Below are 13,511 nucleotides of genomic sequence, written 5' to 3'. Positions count from 1 at the left end.
ATTCAACACAATCCCTATCAAATGACCAACGGCATTTTTCACAGAAATAGAACAAGAAATCTTACGACTTGTATGGAAATGGAAAAGACCCCGAATAGCCAAAGCAATCTTGAGAAGGAAAGACGCAGTTGGTGGAATTGGGCTTCCTGATTTCAAACTATACTACAAGGCCACAGTGATCAAGACAGTATGGTACTGGCACAAAAATAGAAAGGAAGATCAATGGAATAGAATAGAGAACTCAGAGGTAAACCCAAGCACATGTGGGCAGCTTATCTTTGACAAAGGAGGCATGAATATACAATGGAAAAAAGACAGCCTCTTCAGTAAGTGGTGCTGGGAAAATTGGACAGCGACATGTCAAAGAATGAAATTAGAACACTTCCTAACACCACACACAAAAATAAACTCCAAATGGATTCAAGACCTAAATGTAAGTCCAGACACTATAAAACTCCTCAAGGAAAACATAGGCAGAACCCTCTATGACATCCATCAAAGCAAGATCCTTTTTGACCCACCTCCTAGAATCATGGAAATAAAATCAAAAATAAACAAATGGGACCTAATGAAACTTAAAAGCTTTTGCACAGAGAAAGAAACCATAAACAAGACAAGAAGACAGCCCTCGGGATGGGAGAAAATACTTGCCAATGAAGCAACAGACAAAGGATTCATCTCCAAAATAGAAAAGCAGATCATGCAGTTTAATATCAAAAAAGAAAAAACCCAATCCACACATGGGCAGAAGACCTAAATAGATATTTCGCCAAAGAAGACATACGGATGGCCAGCAAACACATGAAAAGATGCTCAACATCACTCATCATCAGAGAAATGCAAGTCAAAGCCACAGTGAGGTATCACCTCACACCAGTCAGAATGGCCATCATCACAAAGTCTAGAAACAATCAATGTTGGAGAGGGTGTGGAGAAAAGGGAACTTTCCTGCACTGTTGGTGGGAATGGAAGTTGGTACAGCCATTATGGAAAACAGTTTGGAGGTTCCTTAAAAAACTAAAAATGGAACTACCATATGATCCAGTAATCCTACTCCTGGGCATATACCCAGAGAAAACCATAATCCAAAATGAAACATGTACCATAATGTTCACTGCAGCACTATTTACAACAGCCAGGACATGGAAGCAACCTAAATGCCCATCAACAGATGAATGGATAAAGAAGACGTGGCACATATATATATATATATATATATATATATATATATATATATATATAAAATGGAATATTACTCAGCCATAAAAAGGAATGAAATGGAGCTATACGTAATGAGGTGGATAGACCTAGAGACTGTCATACAGAGCGAAGTAAGCCAGAAAGAGAAAAACAAGTACTGTATGCTAACTCATATATATGGAATCTCCAAAAAAAAAAAAGAAAAGAAAAGAAAGATCCTGACGAACCCAGTGACAGGGCAAGAATACGGATGCAGATACAGAGAATGGACTAGAGGACACGGGGTTGGGGGTGTGGGGGAGGTGAAGGGGAAGCTGGGACGAAGTGAGAGAGTAACATAGACATATATACACTACCAACTGTAAAACAGATAGCTAGTGGGAAGTTGCTGTATAACAAAGGGAGATCAACTCGATGATGGGTGATGCCTTAGAGGGCCAGGACAGGGAGAGCAGGAGGGAGTCGTGGGAGGGAGGGGACATGGGGATATATGTATAAATACAGCTGATTTACTTTGGTGTACCTCAAAAGCTAGTACAAGAGTGTAAAGCAATTATATTCCAAAAAAGAGCTTTAAAAAAAAACTAGTTAATTTTAGGCAATACATATATGCACACTTCTGATACTGAATAATTACGGTTTCTAAGGAGGAAGCACATCTTTAAAAGGCAATCATTTCAAACAAAATCATACACTTATAAATCAGTGTTGCATATGGCAAGCTTAAGTGCACATAATTCAAATAAACAAGCTGACAGTATTCAAACTGCAGAGCTGGCCCAGATCTTGATAAAACTTTGCAACCATCACTATCTTGCAGCATGGGGCAAGTGAATGACTGAGGTCACATACTTCTCAGTATTCACTGCATTTACAATCTGTTCTCTTCCCCTTCCTCTTGTAAGAGTTTAGTGTCTCCCCAATCTGCTTGCATTATCTATTTGCCATTAAACCAGATAATTAAAATCACAGAAATGAACACAAGCACACAGTCACTGATTAATTATTTGTAAATTTAGGGCTTTATTCCACAAAACTGTTTTAACATTAGAACCCTTTCTAAGTTATAACTTCAGGAAAGCTCTAACAATTGGACAGAAAAATTCAAACTGCAAAACACTCATATATCATGATTTGTGTCTCAAAGATTCACATTTCTGTGTAAGTTTTCAGCTGATTAATGATTAAATTTTGCTCTCTAGTTTTTGGAATCTTGTTCTAGCTATACTGTGTCAAAAAGGTTGTAAAGATTTGGAAAATGAGTCAGGCAAGCAATAATAATGATAAACAGTTTTTCAAATGATTTCTAATACAAGAAATGCACCATTTTAAATTTAAACTCTCTATAACTGTGCAGAAATTCCAAATATTTATTAATAAATTCTACAATTTATTAATAAAATCTAAAATATTAAAATTTCACCTTCCTACCAAAAGGTATTCTTTACACTATAAACATCGTCAAAGGATACAGCAAAAGAAAGCAATTATAATGAAAACTGTACATGTTAAAACCACTTTTGGGAGAAGCTGCACTTTCTAGAAACAAAAAAAAAATGTTTTCTAAATTTAAACACAATTTAATTTTGTTTAAAGGGGAATGGATTTAGTGCTTTATGAGTTAAACACATCAGCATAATAGTCTTTCAATAAAAGGGTAGAGCTGGAAAAGCAAAACGAAATACTATGAAACATACCTATTGGGAAGGCAACAATTTAGAATAAACCGACTGGTTCAATGTCACGCAGTTGGTTAGTTAGTGGCCGAGCTAGGATTAGAACTCAGGTTTCCAAGGTCTTCCTCTAATTTTTAATTCCTCTATAGATTAAGCTGCCATGTGAAAGGATGTTTTCCCTCAAAGCTCAGCACTTCATCATACAGTGACTCAGCACATATGATGTGTTATTATGTATGTGTGCGTACACATATGTGTAACACACACCTCACAGTATTCTCAAACAGTAAACGCAATGAACAGCAAAGAGAGAAAATGAAGAATCAACAATTGTCACCATAGATTTCAAAGCAAATGATTCATAAAAGGCATGGCAGAAAGTTACTCTTAAAACATACCAACTCTCTTGTTTGAACTCACCACTTACCGGGAAACTGTGACACTATTGGGGGTGTATCTTCATCTAAATCATCAACTCCCCCAGCAATGGGATAGGGTGGAATGGAGACTCTGGGCATCACCACCCAGCTGTGATCAGAATAAAGGGAAGAGGTGAGGCTGGGGAGTCCCGAGTTATGGGCTATCTGAAAGCCACAGATCTTCTCTATCTGTTGCCAGCGAAAAAGTCGTTCTCGTAAACACGTTGTCAACTCAGAGAGAGCTTTCCTGGAAAAGCCAATATAGGAATTACTTGTTGCATCAGAGAGTCTTTAATACAGCACAGGAACAGACCGAGGCAATTAACCAATTTCAAGAAGAAATTACCCCCTCTCAGAATTAGTATAAATGATATAATAGTACACGATTAAATGACAAATTAAAACATAAATTGTCTATAGATTACAAATCTCAACACAATAAAAACAGACATATAGCAACAGTAACATTCTTACTTTGCTTCCAGAATTTTGTGGTCTACCTCATCTAGGGAGGAGCTATGTGCAACATGCAGAGTCCCAAAGACTGTGCTTCTCTTCTTTTTAATTTTCTCTGCCTAGAAACCCAAAGAGAGAACAGTGAGACTGGGTTTGGGAAAAAATACACATATACTAATGGGGTTTATTTTGTTTTGAATTTATTAATTATAAAATCAGTGGAGAATTATTAGCCAAGATATAGCCCTATTTTCCAAAAAAGAAAACAGATGAGGGAGAAAGCATGCTTTCCTAAGCCAAACTTTGTTCTGGAGAATTTTTTCTCTAATTTCTATGAATCAGAAAGACCGGAATCTTCTATTTAAACTAGGAGAATAACATAAACTACATCCTACCGCAATGGAGGTGTTAGTGAGTGAACTGAGTTTTCTGTTGTTTCACTAGAAACCAGATTAAGACTCAATAATTTCACACAATTATTAAGAGTCAGACATTAATTTCTAATAACTACTAACCTGAATCAGATATGAAGCAGCAACCTAGAGGAGAAAAGCTCCGTATAAAACATTTATGATAATGATAGTAGGTATGATTTTTAAATTGTACTAAGGTCATTCTGAAAGGTATATGCTTCTCTAAATAATTTTACTTTACAGCCTATGATTATGAGAGTCAATCTATGCAATAAGTTCCAACTGGTGAAAAAAATCTGCAATACTAAAATTTTGTTCCGATCTTTGTATACCAACTGGTTAATCCCTTTAGAAACGTACTAAGTTTTGCAATATAATCGAGTACCTCATCCTTAGCAATAGCTAATTGCATTTCAGCATTCTGTCTTTTAATATTGTAGTACTGTACTTCTACTTCATGCGTCAGCTGAAGCCATTTTTGAAGTGCATCTGGAACAGACCAGCTGCTTCTGAGTTCAAATTCTTTTTCAGCTTTTTTTAGAGCCATTCGAACCTGGGAGGGAGGTAGGAAAGAAGAGGAGCAGGAATGGGAGAGAAGGTAAGGGAGGGAGGGAGCGAGGGAGGGAGGAAGAGGGGTAGAGGAAAGTGGGAAAGGTTAGAGAGAGAAAGAGAAATTTCTCTTTTTAAGAGATATTTAAGCTAAGGTTTTTTAGTACCAAAGAGAAAAAGCAATTTGAATTACACTCTTTATAAACATCTTTTTAAATCACAGTCTAAAACAATAACTTCTAACACTAAAACTAAAGCTGAAGTTTTAAGTACATCTTAAACTCACTAAGCAAGGTTGCAAAGCCAGAGGGTGAGAGGGAGCTTACATATATCTTAGGTTGCAATATTGCATTTTTATATTTTATAACAGCCAGACTCACTGAGAAACAAAAACCCCGGGCATGTATGAACTGAAATGGATTATGTTTTTCTCATAATGTATTTTTTTGTTTGTGGACAGGATATGAAGAAGTATCCAAAATAGGGGGCATACCTGGTTCTACTACCCCTTCTAATATTCCCAGAAGACCCTGCTGTAGCTACCTAACTACACACTCATTTTTTAAAGTAATTATACCATTTTTTAAAAGTTTTTCAGACATCTTCTTTATGGCCAGTTATTTCTCAGTGTTATAAGCATATCTGCCTATTATAGTCTGGTTTATCACCTCTATTTAATTTTTTCCTGCTTCTCACAAACCAAAAAGTTGATAAATTAGCATTTGCAGACTAAGTGTAAATTTTTAGAAGATAGACTCTGAGTGAGAGTCTTCTTGATTTTTCCATGGGAAACTACATATAGCTTCAGTGTCAGAATGTGGAAGTTCTTCTAGCTGCCCTTTAGGGGAGCCAGACAATAAATAGAAAACTAAAATGCCTAGTGAGTTGTGGGGTGGTATTAAGTGCTAAGGAAAAAACTCTTAAGGAAAGTCTAAGAAAATGACACAGAAGAAAGAGACAACTCATTCTAGGAATGATTCACTTAAAAACTATCAAGAGCTCAAGTTAAGGATGTATGAAGATACATGATGGAATTTACGAAATTATGTACTCACACTCAAGACCTTCAAAGTGACAAATGAACTCTGGAGCATTCTGCTTTCAGAGCACTATAACCGCAAATTAATTTTCCCCAAAGTTAAGTAAAAGTAACTGAAACTTCATTCCTAAACTAACGTAAGGAAGAACATTTGGTTTGATCAAACCCAATTTATGTAAACAAACCTTATCATGTGCCAGAATAAACTAAATTAGAGTACTAGACACAAATTCCTGATAATGAGAACAGCTGTCAGATACCACAGGAAAAAAAATGTAGAAAATATATTTTTTAAAACTCTAAAACTTTTTAAAACTTTAAAACCGTCAGACAGGAAGTAAACAATTCAAAATACAGATTTTAACAGGAAGGGTAAAACAGCACTTACTCACTTAAGACAAATCATAGGAACACTTGCCTGACACGACTCCCTGTGCAATGTGCTTGGGACAATACTGTGCTTAATAAGACGGCTGGCAGAGCTGTGCGGGTCCCTGCTAATCTCTCAAGAGAGAATCTGAGCTCAGGTCCTGTGACATGGAGTTGTATATAACACTACAAAGTGTAGCTCACAGGCCCTTCTTCTCACAAAAGATTTTAAAGCTAAAATTTCTATACAGTTTTCATTGCCAAGGAAGTATACAGAGAATATGAACAAATTCACTCATTTTTCTCTTTAACCATAAAGATTTTCCTTAATGTTATGGCCAAAAATTCATTTCCCCAAAATGAGCTCAATAAAACACATTTAACACAGAATTGATATATTTCTAGTATAAACTGAGACCTGACCAACATTTTGATTGACTGTCAAATAATGCCTCAAAATTTTGGAAATTCTGACCTTCTGATAACAGCAACTATTTTCTCTGCTATTATTCATAAGTTTATCATTTAACCAGAATCCAAACCCTCAGCCTGAATTACATTGTTATTTACAGGGAAACATATGCAGTAAAAAATGAGTAATTAATAGCTTTTACAAATGATGTATTATTAAGTTGTTTAAAAATATAGTAATTATTTATATACTTTTTGTGTCTTAGGCATAAAACAGCAATAAGTAAAAACATGGTATCACACAGGAAACAGCCTAAATATCTGAAAACCTGGTTTCTGGACCGACTTTATGATTTATTACCTCTGTGACCTTCAGCAAGTTCTTTACTTTCAAAGGCTTATTGTTTCATGTGCAACAGGGGTACTATGACTTGTCCTAACTTTGGGCTTCTTGAGACTTTAAGAACAAAATAATTTATGTGAAAAGTATTTAAACCACACAAAATGTAAAGCAGTACTATTATTCACCCAAAGGCTTTTGTTTTACAGAAAATAACACTATACAGAATATGTACCAAATTTTCCTGCCTTCTAATTTTAAGAAGTTGATTACCCATCAGACAAGCTACAGTAATGCTTCAAACTATGTGGAATTGTGGCTTATGTGGCATTATATGTAAATTAATTTCCCAGTTAAACTTACTTCTATAAACAAAGCTTTTAATAGCAGTATGCGAAACCATGGACTTTGGAATAAAACACACATAATCTTGCCTTCGCCACATAACAGCTAGGTGACCTAAGGCAAGTTATTTAACCTCTACACATCTCATCTGTAAGATGATAATATGAGAATATATGAGAATAATGTCTTTGTATAGTGAGGATTACATTTTGCAATGATGTGCACAGCATAAAGTTTTGGCATACAGTAAGCACTCATAAAGTTGTGTCTCTCATTACTGTAATCATGTAGGACAGAATTTTTTAAATACCCAGTTCTCTCCTTTAAACCACCTCTTACTGACTGAGGATCTCATCAGGATTATTATGCTTGTGCTGGGATGTAGTATCATAGTAATCTTAGGGTCTACGAAAGTGTGCAAGGTCTCTATGCCCAAACCCCAGACTAGAATATTTCTGATTTTGGGGTCCTTCTTTATATTGTGTCTTTTTCCCTCACTGTGAGGCAGTCTCCTGTAAAATACTGCTATCAGTTTATGTCTCTATAGAAGAATTCCCACTATTGCTTTCTGATTTGCTCTTTCTTATCTGCCAAATTCAGAAAAACAGCTAACAAGCTTTTTAGTTTAGCACTGGGAACATACCAAGAGTTGAAGTCTCAGTGGGAACAGGCATGGAGTTCTCACAGGAGAAAAGGACATAATATCTAATTCTTAGACACAGTATAATTTGGCTAAGCCTTTTCTGTTAACTCCCTGGTTCTTTACTACATTCTGTATAGACAAGGTCTGTCAAGTAAATTGGACCCGACTGTAACGTAAGTCTAAGCAGTCAAGTTAGAGGAAAAACTCCTTACAGGGAAAAGACCCAAAAGACAGATGTCCGGAGTATGAGAAAATGAATAGTTAACTGTTAAAAAAAGAGAGCTGCGTTCAGTCAGACATCTCCTACCAAAAATGACAATCTTGAAGGAATTAGTAAAGTATCCTGAACATTGTCTCATGAGTTGAAACTGAAACTCATCCATTACATAATTCTTACTTCTTGTTTAGCACCTGACTGAGAAGTCAACAGTGCATCGAGCAAAGTGGGAAGTGGAATACCTAGGTTCTCAGCTCTGCTTTACAACTGAGTCACTCTCTAAACTTGAACAAGTCTTCTCGTCCTCATTTTGTTCCTCAATTTCTTTATTAGTAAAGAAAGGGTCAGAGTCAGAAGAAGGAGATAAGACCATGGAAGCAGAGGTTGGAGTGACATGCTTTGAAGATGAAGGAAGGGGCCATGAACCAAGAAATGCAGGCAGCCTCTAGAAGTTGGAAAAGGCAAGGAAACAGATCCTCCCCTAGAGCCTCCAGAAGGAACGTAGCCCTGTAGATCTATTTTAGACTCTGACTTGAGAACTCTAAGATAATAAATGTGTGTTGTTTTAAGCCACTAAGTTTGTGGTATTTTTTAATAGAATTATAAAACTAACACATCCACCTATAAATTAAATCCTGCCAGGACCTCCCCGCCTTTTCTGAAGAATTGTGCAATGCCTGAACGCCATCCTGAGTAAATGCATAGTAGAAGCAGATACTGGAAAGGACATCTTTTAGACAACTTCAGAATTTGTAGCAGATTATGTTCTGAAACCATGTAACAGGATTCAAATGGATGTTTAACAGAGATTCTTAACATTTGCAGAGAAGTTTAACATTAGATATACTAGGTTACAGTCAGAAACTGAGATATGCTACAGTTGTTAAACAGATTTACTTAAGACAACTAACATGATGGGATAGGACTTCATGAATGAGTGAACATGAGGGTAACTTTATCTTTTAGTTGGTACTTTGTTTTTTGCTGTATGAACTTCGAGCAATGCTAACAATATGGACAGATGACTTTAATAACTAAGGAAGAGTATATGATGGAACTAAATGTAGGAAACTAAACAAAACCCAAAAACTCCTCAGAGTAGCAATACAAATATCCTCACAAATACTTTTTTAAAACATAAATACCTGTTCCAATTCCTGCTCTGCATATTGGCGTCTACTCAATTCACATTCAGCTCCCTCCCTTAGCTCTCTCAGCCGACAAGCCTCTTCCTTTGCGTAATTGATCTCATCCATCATTTTGCGCTCTAGATTTTGCTTTTCTACAGCAACATTTCTGTTTTCTTCCTGTGCCTTTTCAAGCCTTACAGAACAATAAAAATGAAAATTCCTCACAAAAGTTTCCAAAATTTCATTATTTTAATGAATAAATGTGTATCAAGCAATAGGATACATGTTTCAATCAGAATTCACAGCATTTTCTATTAATATTAAATTTGGACAACAAAAACATCAGGTAGCCTCCTATATAGCTATTTTGGTTTATCCTGAGCTAAAAATACAGGATATATAAGGACAACACTCTTCAGGAAGAAGCTTTGAAGAAATTCATAATTATTTAAATCATGTTAAAAAAAATTTAACTACACATATAATTCTACCTATACCTGATTTATTTCCACTGGTCTTCTACCCATTTATTCCCTAGTGCATACCTTAATAATAAATTTGCAATTATGACAACATGATACTTTTCTAAAAATATGAAATGAACTCCTGATGTATGTACCAACCTAAATATAAATGGTATAAGCACATGCCCATATTACATATTCACAAACTGTATCTTCCCACATAAATAACAAGACATATCTTTTTTTACCTACTCACCTCTCTTGTAAGTCCATTAGACTTTGCTCTGCAGTTTGCAGACTCTCTAAGTCTTTCATCATTTTTGCAACATGTTCTTTTGATGTCTTATTCTGTGTGTAAGCAAACCAGCACCCTCCAACACCAATTACTATAGAAACTGTGAGGATAAAATCCTTCATCCAGTTATGAGAAGGGCCTATGAAGAGAATTACAGATGGTTAAATTACTCTTTGAGTATCACAGAATCTCAATACACACAGCCACTTATTTTAAAAAGTAGTAGATATATAAAAACAAAACAAAATATGAAGATGTCCCTTCCATATACAACCTCCAACCTTTTAACTCTTTCTTCAAATAATCAATGTGCTTATTATAACTACCTGATATACTGGACCTACGGGAGGGTAGAGATAAACCCACATGGATGCACCATGCCCCTGCTGCTACAGGAGCTAGTGACAGAATTCCTGGGGACCTCTGAAGTGGCAAAATCATCTCCAATCAGGAAGAGAGAATGGTGCTCTGTGGGGTGAAAGGAGTCAGAAATAGTATCACAATCACCATTCCAAGTCCCTTCCTTCAGACAAGTTAGGTAGAGGTCATGCTCTGATACACAAACTGAAATCCTAACCATTCACCAAAAAGTGTTTTTCCCAAGCATATCGCCACATATCTAGATTAGTTAGTAATTTTCAACCAAAGGTGATATTCCCTCCAGCTGACATTTGACAATTTTTGCTTGTCATAATTCGGAAGGTGGAAGAAGGGGTGTTTGTTACTGGTATCTAATAGGTAGAAGCCAAACATCCAATAATGCACAAGACAGTCTCTTTCCTGCCTCTACTCTGGCAGTAACAAAGAATTATCTAGGAATTATCCGGCCCGGAATGTGAATAGTGGCAAGGCTGAGAAACCACGGGTTAAATGATCATAACAAGGAATGTTTTAGGTGGTTATTTGCCAAAGAGATCTGGGTTACTAGAGGAAAAAACATCAGGGTCGCCCTCCGCTGCAGCACCAAGCATGAGAGCAACCCCTCACCATTTTTTCTAAAGTAAGAAGCAATGAGCCAGGGCCTACTGTCTTCAGTAACACAAAACAGAGAAATGACCAGTCAAATAATTTCCTAGTTTATTTCTGAGTGTGGGGGCTCAATGCAGGGAGACACGATAACTATTACAATACAATGTATTATTTGTTGCACAGAGATATAGTTTTTCAGTGAAAAACTGCCTAACTGCCCAGACCTCCAGAAACAAGATATTTTGCATGTTTGATGAGATGAAGAGTTCTACAGAAATGAAAAGTTTTCATGCTTACAAATCTAGGGTTCATATATGTTTACCTAGTGTGATAAACAGTGTGTTCTACTCCAGAGACCCTCAGCACTGCATATTTCAAGAGTGCACGCCCTCACCTATAGTGAAAGAGATTCACTCTTCACTCTTTAGCAGAAGGCCAAAGTCTGAAAAGGGTTTATTTTTATTCTGCCTCAGACTGAAAGGTTTAGCTCGGGCTCTAGTTCAAATATGAGCCTTGCTCAGGCTGAACTATAATCACCAGAAATAACAATAAACAGATGGACAAGTCACAAACTGGAAAAGATTTCAGTGAAAACTCCTTTAAAATTTATCTCTGTTCACTTGACACTGCTAGTTTTTTTATAAATCTAGCGTGGGTGTTCCAAATGTAGGGCTCATTCACTCAATAATTCTAAGACAAACACATTTAAAAGGTAATGCATCATTAACTTCTAAACTGGTCTGTTATTAAAACATTTGTTTTCAACATTCTTTGAGACTAGTTTGGTTTCTTTTCAAATGATAATACTATTTGGCTTAGAGAGTGGTTTGTTTTTGGATTAATACAATATAAATATTCCCAACCAATTTGTATATAGAGACAAATTCTGTAGTTTAATTTCTATTTTGACCAATCATTCACATGAAAAAAACAAGATCAAATCTCACAGAAGACAACCCCCAAAAGACCCAGTTGAAAACTTAGGACAATGAAAAGGTTAGAAAGGGTATCATCTCCGTGGAATGCCTAGCATTTCAATAGTGTTCTATTTCCTAGGGTTTGTAATTTCCACCAACAGTGCATTTCTACCAACTCTCACAAAGGGGAGCTCCAGCTGTTTCACCAGCTGCTCTTTTAGCCTGAGCCAAAAAGAACCACCAGTAAAGTCATGGAATCCATCCAACCACTCCAGTAACCCTTTTTTAGCAGGGGCACTCCCAACATGGTATCATAGAAATCTATAAGTCTCAACTTCAAGAACTGAGGTAAAATAAAGATTAGTTCCTTAATTTATAATTTGTGAAAGAAAATTTTTCTTGGGTTAATTTTGCTATTCCTTTTTAGCTTCTGAAAAATAAAATAATTCCTTTAAAATGTGTTCTCTTCAAATATTTTTCCCCCAAAGCTTTCTGAAATTTGAAATTAAATGAAGTAAATATGTTAAACTTTCCTCCTGGGAAGAAAGTATTCCTGTCAAGGTAAAGAAGAATAAGGTTTATTTTCCTTACAAATATGACAAAGCAATTTCTTAAATGTTCTTTTTTAGAACAATCAAATAACATTCTCCACCCTGTACTTCTGCCAGAATAGTCTGTTACATTGCAAAGTTTCAAGTCCTGCCTCTAGGGCCTCTGCTCTTGATCTATATCTTAAAAATCCTTTTCCTGGTAATTAATAAAGTCAAATTAGGATTTATTACTTCATGTTACCAAGATGGTTAGATTGTACCTTTTTTTAAAGGACTCTTCAGTGAATATCCAGCTATAATAACATCAACATTAAAATTGCTGTAAAGAGTTTTAAATCTAGATTTAATTCTAAATTATCGGCATATAGTTTTCTACGTCAGTAACCAGCTTTGCAAATTCCACACTCCGTATTTCAATGACAGAAAATCTCATCCTATAAATCTTTTGTTTTAGATAGTATTATATTTCTTTTATAGCTAACAGAGGATTTTTCTTGGTCTACTACCTTTCTTATTTTTTTCTTCTTTAAAAAACAACAGATGATCTGATTATTCTTTCACATCATATTTTGTGAGAGAGAATACTAACGTGTTAGAGGTCCGAACAAAACCACATCCAGAGCCTTGAGCTGAAGTTTCTGCCTGTGACTCCGGTCACTGATTTTCAACTGAGAGATCATAAAAGAAGGTTCATGCACTGCTATCCTGTTCATTGAAAAAATACATATATATTAAAAATATTATTAGTATGTAAATTCAAATGTTTCAGCAACATATTTAACACTTTACATATTAGTGATGATTACTTTAAGCGCTCATCCATGTGCAATTTAATACTTTATTACATGTATCAAAAACCTTTTCAGTACATACTTATCAGTGCAAACACTCCTGTATGTTAATAATTTAGTTGCTATATTGATGCTTCTGTTTTCTAAGGTTACTTTATACTCAATATGATTTAGAAATTTATCATATTCAAAATATTTTATCATCAATTACCTCTGGCGTTTTACTATTATTTCATAAACAAGAAAATTGTAAGTAATTTACTTAACATAGCAGACTTTTAAAAACCATCCTCAATTTAGACCATATTACTTTTCTT

General features: G+C 35.5%; 1 protein-coding gene across 6 annotated transcripts in view; it reads right to left on the bottom strand.

The window, feature by feature from the left end:
- STIM2 (stromal interaction molecule 2) overlaps window positions 1-13,511 on the bottom strand; it is a 183,314-nt gene that overhangs the window by 19,241 nt on the left and 150,562 nt on the right. For 4 of the 6 annotated variants that reach the window (XM_057727470.1, XM_057727471.1, XM_057727468.1 and 1 more), the window contains exons 5-11: window positions 12,993-13,108; window positions 9,928-10,105; window positions 9,223-9,400; window positions 4,550-4,717; window positions 4,267-4,290; window positions 3,770-3,870; window positions 3,304-3,542 (exon numbers count right to left, since the gene is read on the bottom strand). In XM_057727470.1, the coding sequence (XP_057583453.1) occupies window positions 3,304-3,542; window positions 3,770-3,870; window positions 4,267-4,290; window positions 4,550-4,717; window positions 9,223-9,400; window positions 9,928-10,105; window positions 12,993-13,108 (1,004 nt within the window). Of the gene's footprint in view, window positions 1-3,303; window positions 3,543-3,765; window positions 3,871-4,266; window positions 4,291-4,549; window positions 4,718-9,222; window positions 9,401-9,927; window positions 10,106-12,992; window positions 13,109-13,511 lie in introns of those variants that run through there. The other 2 variants (XM_057727469.1, XM_057727473.1) reach the window with 2 other exon arrangements.

Source organism: Hippopotamus amphibius, chromosome 3 (assembly GCF_030028045.1).
Source record: "Hippopotamus amphibius kiboko isolate mHipAmp2 chromosome 3, mHipAmp2.hap2, whole genome shotgun sequence".
Classification (NCBI taxonomy): domain Eukaryota; kingdom Metazoa; phylum Chordata; class Mammalia; order Artiodactyla; family Hippopotamidae; genus Hippopotamus; species Hippopotamus amphibius.
This window is presented reverse-complemented; position numbering and strand designations above follow the sequence as displayed.